The sequence below is a fragment of the Embiotoca jacksoni genome, unplaced genomic scaffold, assembly GCF_022577435.1.
Source record: "Embiotoca jacksoni isolate LCO1_2020_lvr unplaced genomic scaffold, fEmbJac1.0.p SCAF_11, whole genome shotgun sequence".
NCBI lineage: Eukaryota > Metazoa > Chordata > Actinopteri > Embiotocidae > Embiotoca > Embiotoca jacksoni.
In genome coordinates this window covers 17,065-35,067 of record NW_027185241.1, presented here as the reverse complement: position 1 = coordinate 35,067, position 18,003 = coordinate 17,065, and the positions used below count along the sequence as shown (strand labels likewise).

General features: G+C 36.9%; 3 protein-coding genes across 3 annotated transcripts; all 3 read left to right on the top strand.

The window, feature by feature from the left end:
* The first annotated feature begins 1,109 nt into the window (after positions 1 to 1,109).
* On the top strand, positions 1,110 to 2,812 carry LOC138192768 (C-type lectin domain family 4 member C-like). The gene is made up of 7 exons (XM_069140416.1): positions 1,110 to 1,136; positions 1,339 to 1,407; positions 1,516 to 1,559; positions 1,779 to 2,054; positions 2,145 to 2,311; positions 2,440 to 2,552; positions 2,629 to 2,812. Exons 2-7 carry the CDS (start codon positions 1,376 to 1,378, stop codon positions 2,750 to 2,752), a joined length of 756 nt encoding a protein of 251 aa, XP_068996517.1. The 5' UTR covers positions 1,110 to 1,136; positions 1,339 to 1,375; the 3' UTR covers positions 2,753 to 2,812.
* Positions 2,813 to 8,735: 5,923 nt separating this feature from the next.
* LOC138215902 (CD209 antigen-like protein A) lies at positions 8,736 to 12,475 on the top strand. Its single transcript, XM_069178387.1, has 6 exons — positions 8,736 to 8,799; positions 9,069 to 9,146; positions 10,967 to 11,311; positions 11,402 to 11,568; positions 11,697 to 11,809; positions 11,887 to 12,475. Exons 1-6 carry the CDS (start codon positions 8,736 to 8,738, stop codon positions 12,008 to 12,010), a joined length of 891 nt encoding a protein of 296 aa, XP_069034488.1. The 3' UTR covers positions 12,011 to 12,475.
* A 1,377-nt stretch (positions 12,476 to 13,852) lies between these two features.
* Positions 13,853 to 16,510, top strand: LOC138194605 (C-type lectin domain family 10 member A-like). The gene is made up of 5 exons (XM_069143505.1): positions 13,853 to 13,872; positions 14,850 to 14,954; positions 15,685 to 16,008; positions 16,099 to 16,265; positions 16,394 to 16,510. The coding sequence occupies exons 3-5, from the start codon at positions 15,729 to 15,731 to the stop codon at positions 16,508 to 16,510; spliced, it is 564 nt and encodes a 187-aa protein (XP_068999606.1). The 5' UTR covers positions 13,853 to 13,872; positions 14,850 to 14,954; positions 15,685 to 15,728.
* Positions 16,511 to 18,003: the final 1,493 nt, after the last annotated feature.

Here is an 18,003-nt window from a genome sequence, read left to right as displayed (position 1 = left end):
AAAACCAGCCAGGATAACAACATTTTGGATGATGTGAATGAAGCACATAACTGTGTGTGTCTGTGTGTGTGTGTGTGTGTGTGTGTGTGTGTGTGTGTGTGTGTGTGTTGAATTTTTGTTAAAGTTACTGTATATGTTGTAAAAGTATGTTGATTGCCAAGTGTATTGTTTGAAATTGAGACAAAATGAGATAATTTAGTCACAAGTGTTTAAAGTTGTGAAAGTTTTGTGTAAATCTAATGTGATGGAAAAAGAGGAAACTCTGACTATATGATGATGTTCTGCACACTTGTGTACAGGCTGTTTTTTTTTTAGGGATTCATCAAGTGACTACGAGCTGCTTCATCTGCTATCCTGTCTGGATCTTCACCGAGAAATATAAAGGATCCAATTTTATTGGCACTTTGTTTTCCGAGATCTCAGAGTTGTTTTGGATTCAAACAAACAACCAGAAATCCGTTGGAAGAGACTAATGGTGAACTGTTGAACGTTAAGGAACTTCCAAAGATATAAATGAGACCTACTTTGACTGACAACTGCAAAGGACTAAAACAGACTATTAAGTTCTAACAACTTCTTCTAACAGAGAAAACTTCCCCTCACAACAACTCACCATAAGCTTTAAAACAGAGGCTCAATTGTCACAACTTTAAAACAGAACAAAAACCCACAAACTTCCCTGTACAGTTTAACATCACTGCACCAGCGTTTCCATTTCAGCCTTCATATGCAGCTCAATCGCTGGTGAACTTAATGCTTTTTCCAGGATGAACAGAAAAACACAGACACTGACGGTCAATGTTAGAAATCCAAATGTTTCTTTCTCTGCAGGTAGGATGCTTTCTGACAGATTCAAACTTCACAAGCGTCTCATCTTTTGTGAAGCAGAATCTTGTTTTATTCATTTTCATAATGATGAGCATAACGACACCTTGGTCAAATTAATTTGAGATGTCACGATTGACTTTATGTTCTAATTTGTATCATGATTTTCTCAGTCTGCTGATTCTGGAAATAATGTTTAATTTACTGCAGATCTTTGAGAACTTATGTTTGATTTGTTTCAGAGGAACTTGAAGAAGGTGACTATGAAAATTCACCAGTTTATACTGTGGACAAAATAACAGCCACCTCAGGTATGTTATTACTTCATCAAGATAAAAGTGTAAATTGGTATTTTAAATTAATAATTTTTGCCATTTCTTTAATTTAACTTTTTTTTAACCTTTTTTCATTTTTCTATCTTGCATTATTATTTTTCCAATTTTCATATCGGGAGTGATTGGGCTAATTCACTGTCATTACTTAAGTACTTGTGTTTGTTCTGAACGGTTTCAGACAAACTTGAGAAAGGCAGGAATGTAAATGCAGCAGTATGCATTGTGGACCAAAAACCAGCCACTGCAGGTTATTTTCACAATTTACTGCACAAATTTTATAAAAGCATATTTAATTGTTTTAAAGTTTCGTGTTGATTTATTTAAAAAAAAAAAAAAAGATCCCTTTTTCTTTCAGACAAGAAGTCTCCCTCTTTCACTCATTCTTTTCCAACAATAACAGTGAGTTGGTTGATACTGTTTGTTATTGTGGCCCTTCGAATATATTGTAAGTATAACTCAAAAGTAAACAAATATTTCGATGTCGTTGTTGTGAAATAATTCTGAACAAAAATGCATTTTATCTGACTTTCAATTTATGTCAAACTTGTTTGATTTTTGTTAATTTGTTGTCCAATATCAGCTCACTGCCAACTATCTTCCTGTACGTTTGACCTTAAGTTACCTCGTTCATTTCTGAAAACAACGCCAAGCTGACGGCAGAAAAGATGAACCTGGAGAAACAAAACCAGGAGCTGGAGAAACAAAACCAGGAGCTGGAGACACAAAACCAGGAGCTGGAGACACAAAACCAGGAGCTGGAGACACAAAACCAGGAGCTGGAGATGGAGAAGAGAAACCTTACAAATCAAATAAACGACATGAAGTCAAAGGGGAATGAGCTCAACATCAGTCGAGCTCAGTGGAGCATTGATGCCTACTGTCCCAGAAAAGATGGTATGTTGGGATCCCATTAGTTATAAAAATATTCAATCCTGATATAACGAGACAGTAAAGTTGATTATTAGTTGATCTATGTTATTTCAGGAAGACAGTGTAAATCTTGTCAGCCGGGCTGGGTTCTGTTCCAGTCCAGTTGCTATGTGTTTTTTGACTACCAGACTTCTACCGATCGGAAAACCTGGGAAGAAGCTCGAGAAAACTGCACGATAAGGAGTTCTGATTTGGTGGTTGTAGATAATGCAGAAGAAAAGGTAATGACAGCTATTATTAAATTGAAATGTATTTTCTGAAGATCTGAACACACGCTGAGTCTGTTGGTCACAGTGAGTTTATTAAAGTAAGTAAATATCTGTGATCCCTTTTCCTCTGTTGTCCTCAGAAATATGTCAGTGATAACAGCTGGAGAAGTTCAGGAAACAAAGGGTACTGGATTGGACTGAAAGCTGATGGTGGAAAATGGAAGTGGGTCGATGGAAGTGATCTGGCTGACAGGTAAGAGACACATTTCTAAACACTTTGAATGATAAAATCTTGACTCTTGATACAACTGATTTTTTGTTTTTCTCAGCTCCTGGATAGAAAACCCGACTGATGGTCACTCTGCAATTTCTGTAAAATATGAAGGATGGAAATCAGTGAACTGTAACAACAGGAACGATTGGATCTGTGAACAGAAGGCTTTGTCTGTTTGAGTCAAACTTCAGAAGGTAACTTGATAGTCTGCAAAGATTAATCTTATGTAAGATAATGCAACTGGCTTAATAATGTCAAAATATAAAGATTTACAGTAATATCACATTTACTATTTTTGTAAAAACCAAAACTTAGAAATAAAATTAAAGTATGCTACTTTTAACAGCTGTTTGTTTTGGTACTTTGTGTACATATTTGGCAAAAATAAAAACAAACACAGATACAATGTGTTAATTTAGATATTAGAAAGTATGTGTTTCCTGTCTGTAATTTTTCACTGTTGCCGCTGATTGGCCAACAGAGGGCGCTGCATTACTTCTCAACAAAATGCTTCCAAAACTTTTCTTCAACATTTGTATTCTGATGTAAATAAGTCTTCACACGTTGAGGCAGCAGATAATGTTAGATATCTGTTTAGAAGCAAATGCATGTTTTTATCCTGTTACGTTGAATAAAAATGTTAAGTTGAACAACAAAATTTCTGTTTTCTTTGGGGTTTTTTCGAATCTCAAAACAGTGTCATTAAAAATGTCAGTAAGTTTTGATAAAGTCAGGATGAACTGCATTCTTCAGGATGATATAACAAGTTCAATCAGTATGAGGCAGGAACAGATCTGGTCTCAGTATGTTCACCACGTTTGGACCTCATTAATCAATCACACCGTCGACATCAGATACAACAAATCTCCAGATTACAACAGGAAGTTCAATTTATCAGCCAAGTACATATTGTGTGTTTTACAAAGAGGGATTTCATGTTTGAATATCTTTTTCAGTGCTGTTACCTAAAATGCTTACCAAGTCAAAACCTGTTTTGCACTAATTTTTCTTCCTGGTCATCAAAAAGGATCAGTGGTCACTGTACACCGGGGGTCCTGGATTTGAGGGTGATGGAAGCTCTTCTCTGTCGAGGTCACGTGTTCTCACATGTTCGCTTAATTCTGTAACGTTCAGTTGCCCAATTTACAGACGTTCCCTAAACGTCTCACCAAACCAGCTGGTGGTCTGAACGTAGCAGAGCCCGTAGCCCCCCCTCCCACTCTCTGAACCACGCACTCACCTACCGGAGACCCCGCAGCTAAGACAGGTGCAGGAGGCAGACAAGATTTGGAGCAAAGTCAGATATTTTGAGATTCCCAAGAGATATCGAGTGAATTTAACAGTATTGTAAGTGAGTTACATGCTGAGCTGCAGCGGAGCTGTCGAGGGAGAAGTTCTCACCGGGACGAACTCCGTCGGGCGTTTCTTCAATGAAGTGGATTATCCAGGTGAGTTGCTACCTGAGGTTATCTTGTTAACTAAGTTTGTGTCAGAGAATTGGGAGTAATTTACTTTGAGGAACATAGCGAAGCAAAACCAGCCAGGATAACAACATTTTGGATGATGTGAATGAAGCACATAACTGTGTGTGTGTGTGTGTGTGTTGAATTTTTGCTAAAGTTACTGTATATGTTGTAAAAGTATGTTGATTGCCAAGTGTATTGTTTGAAATTGAGGCAAAATGAGATAATTTAGTCACAAGTGTTTAAAGTTGTGAAAGTTTTGTGTAAATCTAATGTGATGGAAAAAGAGGAAACTCTGACTATATGATGATGTTCTGCACACTTGTGTACAGGCTGTTTTTTTTTTTTTAGGGATTCATCAAGTGACTACGAGCTGCTTCATCTGCTATCCTGTCTGGATCTTCACCGAGAAATATAAAGGATCCAATTTTATTGGCACTTTGTTTTCTGAGATCTCAGAGTTGTTTTGGATTCAAACAAACAACCAGAAATCCGTTGGAAGAGACTAATGGTGAACTGTTGAACGTTAAGGAACTTCCAAAGATATAAATGAGACCTACTTTGACTGACAACTGTAAAGGACTAAAACAGACTATTAAGATCTAACAACTGAATTATTTTGGGTTTAACAGAGTTCAGAGGTTTATACCAGATTTTAGTGACATTATTTGACATAATATGCAATTCAATGGTTGTTTATCCAATTTTGTTACGCAGTTATTTGAGTTAAAGTTGCTGTAAGTTCGACCTTTAAACAGTTTCTCATCAGTCTTCAGCTCATGTTTTTTTAGGCGGGGCTAAAAGGTCGCTTCAGTACGTCACCGATCTACCACACAGACGGTTTATATAACCTTCTGCATGGCTCCTCCTCTCACGGTGAAAGGCTATAAAAGCCTGGAGCTCATTTGCATAAGAGGTCATCCCACTCTGCCGTAGTCAGATTGTTATTGTCCATCAGCTGGCTGCTACAGGACGTCTCCCTCCACCCGCAAGTGAATCTTTCCTGGAAGCAGGAACCTCCAAAGCAGCGCCGCATCACTATTTAAATTCCCTCCTGATGAAGAAAGGAAAAAGAGGCGGATTGATTTCGTGAAGAGCCTCGCTAAAGGAGACGTTAGGATCGACACCAACAGCCGCCTCTGCAGGGACCGTTTCACAGAGGACAGTTTCAACTTGGACCGGAGACGGATGCAGTTCACGGACACACGGCTTCTCCTGCAGCTCGGAGCCGAACCGAGCTTCACCCTCCCGGCCGTTCGTCCTCCGGTCGCACCGGCACCGTCCGCCGCCGCCAGCAGTCCACCACTCAGCGGAAGTTCTGTGTGCTTGTTATAATTATACCAGATAACTTTTCCACAGTGACTCTGCTACATTTAGTCCTCGGTGCAAACCGCTAACGTGATTTTACTCGGTGTGTGTGTGTGTGTGTGTGTGTGTGTGTGTGTTGAATTTTTGTCAAAGTTTCTGTATATGTTGTAAAAGTATGTTGATTGCCAAGTGTATTGTTTGAAATTGAGGGAAAATGAGATAATTTAGTCACAAGTGTTTAAAGTTGTGAAAGTTTTGTGTAAATCTAATGTGATGGAAAAAGAGGAAACTCTGACTATATGATGATGTTCTGCACACTTGTGTACAGGCTGTTTTTTTTTTAGGGATTCATCAAGTGACTACGAGCTGCTTCATCTGCTATCCTGTCTGGATCTTCACCGAGAAATATAAAGGATCCAATTTTATTGGCACTTTGTTTTCTGAGATCTCAGAGTTGTTTTGGATTCAAACAAACAACCGGAAATCCGTTGGAAGAGACTAATGGTGAACTGTTGAATGTTAAGGAACTTCCAAAGATATAAATGAGACCTACTTTGACTGACAACCGTAAAGGACTAAAACAGACTATCAAGATCTAACAACTGAATTATTTTGGGTTTAACAGAGTTCAGAGGTTTATACCAGATTTGAGTGATTATTTGTCATGATATGCAATTCAATGGTTGTTTATCCAATTTTTATTACACAGTTATTTGAGTTAAGTGGAATTCATTTTGTTGTTAAGAGCTGAAGTTGAGTTAATGTGAGATTTAAAGGTATTGTTCAAGTGAAATGGTTTAAATAATTCTGTAAATATATTCCCTCATCATTGAATCATTGGTTGTGTGTGTGCTTTGTGGGCTGGAGGTCTCATTGCTCTTGTATAGAGTTGCTACCACCAATCTCCTTACCCAACCGAGTAATTGAAATGAAGTGAACTGTAACCAAGGTAACCTGAAAAAAGCTTGGCCTGAACTGTTAAAGAACCTCAGATACTGATGTTACATAGATAGTAGTGCCAGGGTTAGCATCATAGATTACCCTTTAGTAAAAGATTACGTGCTGCAACAGCAAGGGTTACATTCACATGTGTCTGCAGGTGAGTCAGTTTGTCTGCGTGTTGATGCTGTTCTTTTCCTGCCTGTTATGCAGTGCATGCTGGGATAAACTCTGATGATCAAAGTCACTTACATTTGATAAAAGATGGTGGTGGAATGTAACCAAGTACATTTCCTCAAATACTTAAGTATAAATTTGAGATACTTGTACTTTTACTTTAGTATTTCCTGTTGTGAAGCTTCATACTTCTATTCGACCACGTATCAGAGGTTTGACAGCTTTCGTTACTAGTTACTTTTAAGATTACAATTTTTCATACCCTTCTTGTCCAGTGAAAACCATGTCTCTCCAAATTTTGGTGAATCGAATTGGAACTTTTCTGAAAAAGTGAAGGATTATATGTTCCTATTTCTAAATAAACTATTTAAAAAAGAAAACACATCGTCACAAAACTGAAAACAGGGATGTTTTTCTCAGATTGTTGTTTTTAGAGATGAGCGGTTCTCACAGGACAGCAGTACTACAAACACATGATGACACACTAACAGGGAGTCTTTTCTAAACTGTTACTGTTTGATATGTTAAGTAAATTTAACTGTTAATACTCATGTTTTTACTGAAGCAATGTTTTGAACGTCGGACTTTTATTTGTCGTGAAGTAGATACACGTTGTGTTGGTACTTTTACTTAAGTAAAGGACCTGAATACTTCTTCCAGCACTGATGAACTGCAGCAGCCTGAGAAGATGCTGCAGACACACTGTGTGAGTTCAAACTATTTATAAATAAGACTTCTCATCACAACTGGGCATTAGTTTCTCACCAAACACCAACTGTCGCAACTTCAAAACAGAACTAAAAACCACATGCTTCTCTATCAAGGTTAAAACTGGTATTTTAAACTTGCTACACAACTCAGACTTACTTTAAAAAGTCCAGATGTTCCTCTATCTGCAAGGAGAGTAAACATTTCTCACGCTTTTCACCTACACTCTTTTGTGTAGCAGAATCATATTTCTGTAATGCATGATGCCTTTTTAAAGCACAACAACACAGTGTAAGTTTGGCAGCAATTACATTTGAAGAGTTAAAAAAAAAATCCTTTTCATCTTTACATTTATTACCATGATTTTTCCAGGCTGCCGAGCACATTGGGAGTGATTCTATAAATACGGACTAATTTGCTGCAGATATTTAAACATTTGTGTTTGATCGGTGCCGTTGGAGATCAGCGTGTGGATGTGTTCTGTGTCTGAATTTTAAATGGCAGTCCATCCAGGCTGGTCAGCTTACCTGAATTCAGACATTTATTCAATCATCATTGGTCAGAAAAACAACATGTAACACAATCATATTACTGATCGAGTTCTGATTAGATGAAACAAAGAAACTATATATTTTTAGATGGAAAAGGACAAATTAGAAAACTTCCCCTCACAACAACTGACCACAAGTTTTGAAATAGAGGCTCAACTTAGAAACAGACCCAAAAAAACACAAACTTCCCTGTAAATTTTAACATCACTGCACCAGCGTTTCCATTTCATATATTCAGGATAGAAGAGATGACTGATGGTCACTGTGCAATTTCTGTAAAAAATGAAGGATGGAAATCAGTGAACTGTAACAACAGGAACAATTGGATCTGTGAAATGAAGGCTTTGTCTGTTTGAGTCAAACTTCAGAAGGTAACATGATAGTTTGAAAAGATTAATTACATTTAAGATAATGCCAACTGGCTTAATAATGTCAAAATGTGAAGATTTCAAGTAATATCACCTTTAATATTTTTGTACAAACAAAAACTGAGATGTAAACTTAGTGTGCAACTTTTAACAGCTGTTTATGTACTTTTTGTGCATATTTGGAAAAAAAAACACGCAGATCTAACGTATGAATAGATATTAGAAAATATTTGTTTCCTGTATAATGTTTTAAACTCTTGCTACTGATTGGCCAACAAAAAAACGACTTCTCAACAAAATTCATTTGGTTATTGGTGTTTTACACAAAACCAAGAAAACATCCAAAGTCCTAGTTACATATTAGTAATCTTGTTATACCATGTTATATACTCATTGTAATAATATCTTTTATATCAAGCTGATTATGGAACAGGAACACAGTGTTGGCTTGAAGTTGATATCTGGACTGTCGTGCATACAAATGATTTTCTCTGGAAAAGCAGAAGTTGATGTATTTCAAAGCCGTTAGAGACAGATTCGCCTCAACAGAGGAAACAACCACTTCTCTTCTTGTGTGTCACTGTGGCTCAATTACAGTGGTACTTCTTTGACTACAACTCAGATAGACTCAACAGAAAGTTTGTAGCGATGGCGGAGGACGTTAACTACGCTTCAGTTGTATTCAAAAATAAGAACCGATCCCGACCAGAAGGTAAGTCAAATTTTAAAAGTACAGAGCGGCTAGAAAAGATATTCTCAGACTTTGGCTTTAGAACAGAGTCTTTGTTTATGTGACCCTCCTCATATTAAATATTAATTTCTTGTACTGATGTAGGAGCAGGTTACATATTTAGCTAACTAAACCAAGCAGTTTGTCATTGTTGTTGTTGTATTGTTTTTTAATTTTTTTATCTCATTGTTGATTATAGTGAACTGTTAATATTTAAACACTGTACACTATTTTAACTTTTAACCTTTCAGCTGAAAACAAAGAGGAAACTGTGTACGATGAAGTGAAGGTGAAAAAGAACTCAACCGAACAAAGTCCAGACACAAATGGTAAGTTGTAAAAGAACACAAAAACAAAACACAGGTGAGTCTGAGAACATTTGGTGCTGATATCGGCTTTGTGAAATCAGACAAACAAACAAACACACAAACAGACAAACCAACACGTGTAAAACTCCTGACTGACCGCCACGTTGTGGAATAATTGTTGTTTGTAATAAATTGGTTTATTTAAATCAGCAGAAATCATTTAAGAAAAGTCAAAAGTGTATGATTGTGTAATAGTTGATTTGTTAAACATTCAGTCAGGCAAGCCCCAAAATATGTGGTTGGACGGGTCACAATCTGTAAACTTTAGTTAACCCTTATCAACCGGAAACCCAAAATGCGATTGAAACATGATTTAAGAGTTTTACAAATGTTCTTATAAATATATATTTTTAAGATTATCACCTTTAATTGAATGACAACTGATGACTATATTTTCAACATCTATCAATTCTTATCATATCTGAAGGACAGATTACTTAGCAAAAAATAAACAAACAATGAGACGCTTAAATGCATTACAGCGTTGTATTAGTTGACATTACTTGGTTGGCCTCATAGGAATGGAGGCTATGTCCACTTCTGCCTCCAACCTGGTTCATCTGTAGCACAATGTCTGAAAGAATTGATAACAAACATTTTAGAAATTGTAAATCTTTCCTTTTAGTCTCCCACGTGAACATTAATAATACATAATGGCCATGAAGCGTTTCCTTTCTCATGTTTTTCTGTTACAAAACATTGTTTTGTCTAAAAATGCAATCTCATGTTGAATTTAAGTTAATTTGAGGTTTTCACAGTCTGATTTAAAAGTTTTTATACTTCCTGTTTCTAACTTACTAAGTTTAAAATACCTTCTTTGGCGATGTCAAGGTAAAGAGGAAATGTTGGACTGAAAAAGACTGTAACTTTGGTTACCCACGTTATTTCATGAGCTCCGACTTCTAAAGCCACGTATTTATATGTTTGTCTATCCGATTCCTGCCAGACAAGAAAGCAGACGGACGACGTCGCCACTATCGGCTCTTGGCTTGTTGCTTGGTGACTTTCTGTGTCATTTTGCTGTTGGGCATCACAGCAATCTGTGTCTACAGTAAGTATGTAAAACAGACAGTCCATGCACGAACTTAGACACAAGGCAGACCCTTATGGAATAATATTTCTTCTGTTACCATCATGAGGTCAGATTGTTTTACATACCATAAGTTTCTGCTTCTAGTTTTCTAAATCTGTCAAGAACAAAGTGAATTACTAGACACAATAATTCATGGTCAAATGTATGAAGATAGTATAACACAGGTTTTTTTTATACAATATATATTTTCAGTACTGTGTAACCAATTATTGCACATTTTGCCTTAATAATAGCCATGTAATTCACCATGTTGGGAAACATCAGGCCAAATAATAAATCTACACCTGCTGTTGGGTTTCTTGGTAACAGGGAAAAGTTTAGAACACGAAATCATTGGCTAAAAAAAACAAAAATCTATAAAATATTTACCATTAAGTTTTGTTGAAGTCATTTTTACTTAAAACTACATTGTTAAACTGTTTTGAGCGAATTTTGTGTAAACCAATGGGGGAAGCTGTGAAATATTGAAAGATGGCTTAACACATTGTGAGTGTTGGTCTTTTTGCCGGTTTTTTGTTGTTCTCTGAAATAGAACAAACACAATCTTAGCTTATAGCTCCCAAAAGGCTGGCAAACCTGAAGTACAACAGACAGGAAGCAGTTTTGATCTGTGATGAAATAACAAAAGCAAAATGAACAATACAAAAACTGCTTACTTTCCCATAAGAAGCTACTTTTCATTTTACAGTTGCTACATTAAGTCATGAAAACAGCCAAACGACTCTTCTGGAAATGAATCGCAACCTGACAAACCTCATCAACAATTTAAGGGAGGACTACACCAATCTGAAAGTCCAGTTTGACAACCTGACGCGAGCCTTTGCTGTCTTAGAGAGCAATGTCATAAATCTCACTGCAGAAAAGATGAACCTCACGATGCAAAACCAGAAGCTGGAGACACAAAACCAGGAGCTGGAAATGGAGACGAGAAACCTTATAAATCAAATAAACGACATGGAGGCAAAGGGGAATGAGCTCAACATCAGTCGAGCTCAGTGGAGCATTGATGCCTACTGTCCCAGAAAAGATGGCGGTATGTTGGTATCCAATTAGTTATAAAAATATTGAATCCTAATATAACGAGACAGTAAAGTTGTTTATTAGTTGATCTCTGTTATTTCAGGAAGACGGTGTAAATCTTGTCAGCCGGGCTGGAATCTGTTTCAGCCCAGTTGCTATGTGGTTTTGGACTACAAGAATTCTACCGATCGGAAAACCTGGGAAGAAGCTCAAGAACTCTGCAAAATAAGGAGTTCTGATTTGGTGGTTGTAGATAATGCAGAAGAAAAGGTAATGACAGCTATTATTAAATTAGAATGTATTTTCTGAAGATCTGAACACACGCTGAGTCTGTTGGTCACAGTGAGTTTATTAAAGTAAGTAAATATCTCTGATCCCTTTTCCTCTGTTGTCCTCAGACATATGTCAGTGTCAACAGCTTTAACCGTCCAGAAAACGAAGGGTACTGGATTGGACTGAAAGCTGAAGATGGAAAATGGAAGTGGGTCGATGGAAGTGATCTGGCTAACAGGTAAAAGACGCATTTCTAAACACTTTGAATGATAAAATCTTGACTCTGGATTCAACTGATGTTTTTGTTGTCCTCAGCTTCTGGATAGAAAACCCGACTGATGGTCACTGTGCAATTTCTCGCCAAACTCAAGGATGGAAATCAGTGAACTGTCACAACAGGAACAATTGGATCTGTGAACAGAAGTCTTTGTCTGTTTGAGTCAAACTTCAGAAGGTAACTTGATAGTCTGCAAAGATTAATCACATGTAAAATAATGCCAACTGGCTTAATAATGTCAAAATATAAAGATTTACAGTAATATCACATTTAATATTTTTGTAAAAACCAAAACTTAGAAATAAAATTAAAATGTGCTACTTTTAACAGCTATTTGTTTTGGTACTTTTTGTTTATATCTGGAAAAAAAACAAACACAGATCTAATGTATAAATAGATATTAGAAAATATTTGTTTCCTGTCTGTAATTTTTAACACTGTTGCCGCTGATTGGCCAACAGAGGGCGCTGCATTACATCTCAACAAAATGCTTCCAAAGCTGTTTTCTTCAACATTTGTATTCTGATGTAAATAAGTCTTCACACGTTGAGGCAGCAGACAATGTTAGATATCTATTTAGAAGAAAATGTGTGTTTTTAGCCTGTTATGTTGAATAAAAATGTTAAACTGAACAACAATATTTCTGTTTTATTTTATTTTTTCTCATCTCAAAACAGTGTCATTAAAAATGTCAGTAAGTTTTGATAAAGTCAGGATGAACTGCATCTTCAGGATGATATAACAAGTTCAATCAGTATGAGGCAGGAACAGATCTGGTCTCAGTATGTTCACCACGTTTGGACCTCATTAATCAATCACACCGTCGACATCAGATCCAACAAATCTCCAGATTACAACAGGAAGTTCAATTTATCAGCGAAGCACATATTGTGTGTTTTACAAAGAGGGATTTCATGTTTGAATATCTTTTTCAGTGCTGTTACCAAAAATGCTGATCAAGTCAAAACCTGTTTTGCAATAATTTTCCTTCCTGGTCGTCAAAAAGGATCAGTGGTCACTGTACACCGGGGGTCCTGGATTTGAGGGTGATGGAAGCTCTTCTCTGTCAAGGTGGGCGGCCATCTGCCTCCACGTGTTGGGGTGAGGTGAGTGTAGCTCTTAACACTGCTGTACTCAGTATTACAGGAACATTTATACGTGCATCGACGGACACAAAAGAAGAGTTCAGACTGGAGCAATCTGCAGTAAAGGTGTGAGACCATGTGAGTAATGATGCAGAGAAAACAAAAAAAAAACACAACACAGCAGATGGGTAAATTCAATTGGTTATTGGTGTTTTACACAAAACCAAGAAAACATCCAAAGTCCTAGTTACATATTAGTAATCTTGTTATACCATGTTATATACTCATTGTAATAATATCTTTTATATCAAGCTGATTATGGAACAGGAACACAGTGTTGGCTTGAAGTTTATATCCGGACTGTTGTGCATATAGATGACTTTCTCAGGAAAAGCAGAAGTTGATATATTTCAATGCCGTGAGAGACAGATTCGCCTCAACAGAGTAAAACAACCACTTCTCTTCTTATGAGTCACTGTGGCTCAATTACAGTGGTACTTCTTTGACTACAAGTCGGATAGACTCAACAGAAAGGTTGTAGTGATGGCGGAGGACGTTAACTACGCTTCAGTTGTATTCAAAAATAAGAACCGATCCCGACCGGAAGGTAAGTCAACTTTTAAAAGTACAGAGCGACAAGAAAAGATATTCTCAGACTTTGTCCTCAGAAGAGAGTCTTTGTTTATGTGACCCTCCTCACATCAAATATTAATTTATTGTTCTGGTGTAGGAGCAGGTTACATATTTAGCTAACTAAACCAAGCAGTTTGTCATTTTTCTTGATTTTTTTTTTCTTTTATCTCATTGTTGATTATAGTGAACTGTTAATATTTAACCACTGTACACTATTTAACCTTTCAGCTAAAAACAAAGAGGAAACTGTGTACGATGAAGTGAAGGAGAAAAAGAAATCAACCGAACAAAGTCCAGACACAAATGGTAAGTTGTAAAAGAACACAAAAATAAAACACAGGTGAGTCTGAGAACATTTGGTGCTGATATCGGCTTTGTGAAATCAAACAAACAAACAAACAAACAAACAAACACATGAAAAACTTCTGACTGACCGCCACGTTGTGGAATAATTGTTGTTTGTAATAAATTGGTTTATTTAAATCAGCAGAAATCATTTAAGAAAAGTCAAAATTGTATGATTGTGTAGTAGTTGATTTGGTAAACATTCAGTCAGGGAAGCCCCAAAATATGTGTTTGGACGGGTCACAATCTGTAAACTTTAGTGAACCCTTATCGACCGGAAACCCAAAATACGATTGAAATATGATTTAAGAGTTTTACAAATGTTCTTATAAATATATATTTTTAAGATTATCACCTTTACTTGAATGACAACTGATGACTATATTTTCAACATCTATCAATTCTTATCATATCTGAAGGACAGATTACTTCGCAAAAAATAAACAAACAATGAGACGCTTAAATACATTACAGCGTTATATTAGTCAATATTACTGGGTTGGCCTCATAGGAATGGAGGCTATGTCCACTTCTGCCTACAACCTGGTTCATCTGTAGCACAATGTCTGAAAGAATTGATAACAAACATTTTAGAAATTGTAAACCTTTCCTTTCAGTGTCCCACGTGAACATTAATAATACATAATGGTCATGAAGCGTTTCCTTTCTGATTATTTTCTGTTACAAAACATTGTTTTGTGTAAAAATGCAATCTCATGTTGAATTTAAGTTAATTTGAGGTTTTCACAGTCTGATTTAAAAGTTTTTATACTTCCTGTTTTAAACTTATTAAGTTTAAAATACCTTCTTTGGTAATGGCAAGGTAAAGAGGAAATGTTGGACTGAAAAAGACTGTAACTTTGGTTACCCACGTTATTTCATGAACTCCGACTTCTAAAGCCACGTATTTATATGTTTGTCTATCCGATTCCTGCCAGACAAGAAAGCAGACGGACGACGTCGCCACTATCGGCTCTTGGCTTGTTGCTTGGTGACTTTCTGTGTCATTTTGCTGTTGGGCATCATAGCAATCTGTGTCTACAGTAAGTATGTAAAACAGACAGTCCATGCACGAACTTAGACACAAGGCAGACCCTTATAGAATAATATTTCTTCTGTTACCATCATGAGGTCAGATTGTTTTACATACCATAAGTTTCTGCTTTTAGTTTTCTAAATCTGTCAAGAACAAAGTGAATTACTAGACACAATAATTCATGGTCAAATGTATGAAGATAGTATAACAGGTTTTTTTTATACAATATATATTTTCAGTACTGTGTAACCAATAATTGCACATTTTGCCTTAATAATAGCCATGTAATTCACCATGTTGGGAAACATCAGGCCAAATAATAAAACTACACCTGCTGTTGGGTTTCTTGGTAACATTGAAAAGTTTTAGAAAACGAAATCATTGGCTAAAATAAACAAAAAGTCCACAAAATATTTACCATTAAGTTTTGTTTCAGTCATTTTTACTTAAAATTTCATTGTTAAGCTGTTCTGAGTGAATTTTGTATGAACCAATGGGGGAAGCTGTGAAATATTGAAAGATGGCTTAACACATTGTGAGTGTTGGTCTTTTTGTGGGTTTTTTGTTGTTCTCTGAAAAAGAACAAACACAATCTTAGCTTATCGCTCCTAAAAGGCTGGCAAACCTGAAGTATAACAGACAGGAAGCAGCTTTGATCTGTGATGAAATAACAAAAGCAAAGTCAACAATACCAAAACTGCTTACTCTACTTTAAGATGCTCATTTTCATTTTGAAGTTGCTACATTCAGTCAGGAAAACAGCCAAACGACTCTTCTGGAAATGAATCGCAACCTGACAAACCTCAACAACGATTTAAGGGAGGACTACACCAATCTGACACGAGCCAATGCTGACTTAGAGAGCAAGGTAACAAATCTCACGGCAGAAAAGCACAACCTTACGATGAAAAACCAGGAGCTGGAGACACAAAGCCAGGAGCTGGAGATGGAGAAGAGAAACCTTACAAATCAAATAAAGGATATGGAGGCAAAGGGGAATGAGCTCAACATCAGTCGAGCTCAGTGGAGCATTGATGCCTACTGTCCCAGAAAAGATGGTGGTATGTTGGGATCCCATTAGTTACAAAAATATCGAATCTTGATATAACGAGACAGTAAAGTTGATTATTAGTTGATCTCTGTTATTTCAGCACGACATTGTAACTCTTGTCAGCCGGGCTGGACTCTGTTCCAGTCCAGGTGCTATGTGGTTTTGGACTACAAGACTTTTACCAATCGGAAAACCTGGGAAGAAGCTCGAGAAAACTGCATGATAAGGAGTTCTGATTTGGTGGTTGTAGATAATGCAGAAGAAAAGGTAATGACAGCTTATATTAAATGAAAATGTATTTTCTGAAGATCTGAACACACGTTGAGTCTGTTGGTCACAGTGAGTTTATTAAAGTAAGTATATATATCTGTTCCCTTTTCCTCTGTTGTCCTCAGACACTTGTCAGTGTTAACAGCTGGGGAAGTTCAGGAAACGAAGGGTACTGGATTGGACTGAAAGTTGAAGATGGAAAATGGAAGTGGGTCGATGGAAGTGATCTGGCTAACAGGTAAGAGACACATTTCTAAACACTTCGAATGATAAAATCTTGACTCTGGATCCAACTGATGTTTTTGTTTCCTCAGCTCCTGGATAGAAAACCCGACTGATGGTCACTGTGCAATTTCTGTAACTAACAACGGATGGAAATCAGTGACCTGTAACAACAGGAACAGATGGATCTGTGAACAGAAGTCTTTGTCTGTTTGAGTCAAACTTCAGAAGGTATCTTGATAGTCTGCAAAGATTTATCACATGTAAAATAATGCCAACTGGCTTAATAATGTCAAAATATGAAGATTTCTAGTAATATCACGTTTAATATTTTTGGAAAAAACAAAACTTAGAAATTAAGTTAAAGTGTGCTTCTTTTAACAGCTGTTTGTTTAAGGTACTTTGTGCACATATTTGGAAAAAAAACAAACAAACTTCAGATGTAATGTATAAATAGATATTCGAAAATATTTGTTTCCTGAATGTAATTTTTAACACTGTTGCCGCTGATTGGCCAACAGAGGGCGCTGCATTACTTCTCTACAAAATGCTTCCAAAGCTGTTTTCTTCAACATTTGTATTCTGATGTAAATAAGTCTTCACACGTTGAGGCAGCAGATAATGTTAGATATCTATTTAGAAGCAAATGCGCGTTTTTTTTATCCTGTTATGTTGACTAAAAATGCTATACTGAACAACAATATTTCTGTTTTCTTGTTTTTTTTCTAATCTCTCTCAAAAACTTCTCATTAAAAATGTCAGTAAGTTTTGATAAAGTCAGGATGAACTGCATTCTTCAGGATGATATAACAAGTTCAATCAGTATGAGGCAGGAACAGATCTGGTCTCAGTATGTTCACCACGTTTGGACCTCATTAATCAATCACACCGTCGACATCAGCTCCAACAAATCTCCAGATTACAACAGGAAGTTCAATTTATCAGCGAAGCACATGTTGTGTTTTACAAAGGGATTTCATGTTTGAATATCTTTTTCAGTGCTGTTACCTAAAATGCTGATCAAGTCAAAACCTGTTTTGCACTAATTTTTCTTCCCGGTCATCAAAAAGGATCAGTGGTCACTGTACACCGGGGGTCCTGGATTTGAGGGTGATGGAAGCTCTTCACCGTCGAGGTCACGTGTTCTCCCATGTTCACGTAACCCGGGTAACGTTCAGTCGCCCAATTTACAGACGTTCCCTAAACGTCTCACCAAACCAGCTGGTGGTCTGAACGTAGCAGAGCCCTGAGCCCCCCCTCCCACTCTCTGAACCACGCACTCACCTACCGGAGACCCCGCAGCTAAGACAGGTGCAGGAGGCAGACAAGATTTGGAGCAAAGTCAGATATTTTGAGATTCCCAAGAGATATCGAGTGAATTTAACAGTATTGTAAGTGAGTTACATGCTGAGCTGCAGCGGAGCTGTCGAGGGAGAAGTTCTCACCGGGACGAACTCCGTCGGGCGTTTCTTCAATGAAGTGGATTATCCAGGTGAGTTGCTACCTGAGGTTA

Coding starts and splice junctions, on each gene's coding strand:
- LOC138192768 (XM_069140416.1), top strand. CDS start 1,376: ATGCATTGTGGACCAAAAACCAGCCACTGCAG. Junction 2,055..2,144: donor CTACTGTCCCAGAAAAGATG/GTATGTTGGGAT, acceptor ATGTTATTTCAG/GAAGACAGTGTAAATCTTGT. Junction 2,312..2,439: donor TAGATAATGCAGAAGAAAAG/GTAATGACAGCT, acceptor TGTTGTCCTCAG/AAATATGTCAGTGATAACAG.
- LOC138215902 (XM_069178387.1), top strand. CDS start 8,736: ATGGCGGAGGACGTTAACTACGCTTCAGTTGTATTCAAAAATAAGAAC. Junction 9,147..10,966: donor ACAAAGTCCAGACACAAATG/GTAAGTTGTAAA, acceptor TTCATTTTACAG/TTGCTACATTAAGTCATGAA. Junction 11,312..11,401: donor CTGTCCCAGAAAAGATGGCG/GTATGTTGGTAT, acceptor CTGTTATTTCAG/GAAGACGGTGTAAATCTTGT.
- LOC138194605 (XM_069143505.1), top strand. CDS start 15,729: ATGAATCGCAACCTGACAAACCTCAACAACGATTTAAGGGAGGACTAC. Junction 16,009..16,098: donor CTGTCCCAGAAAAGATGGTG/GTATGTTGGGAT, acceptor CTGTTATTTCAG/CACGACATTGTAACTCTTGT. Junction 16,266..16,393: donor TAGATAATGCAGAAGAAAAG/GTAATGACAGCT, acceptor TGTTGTCCTCAG/ACACTTGTCAGTGTTAACAG.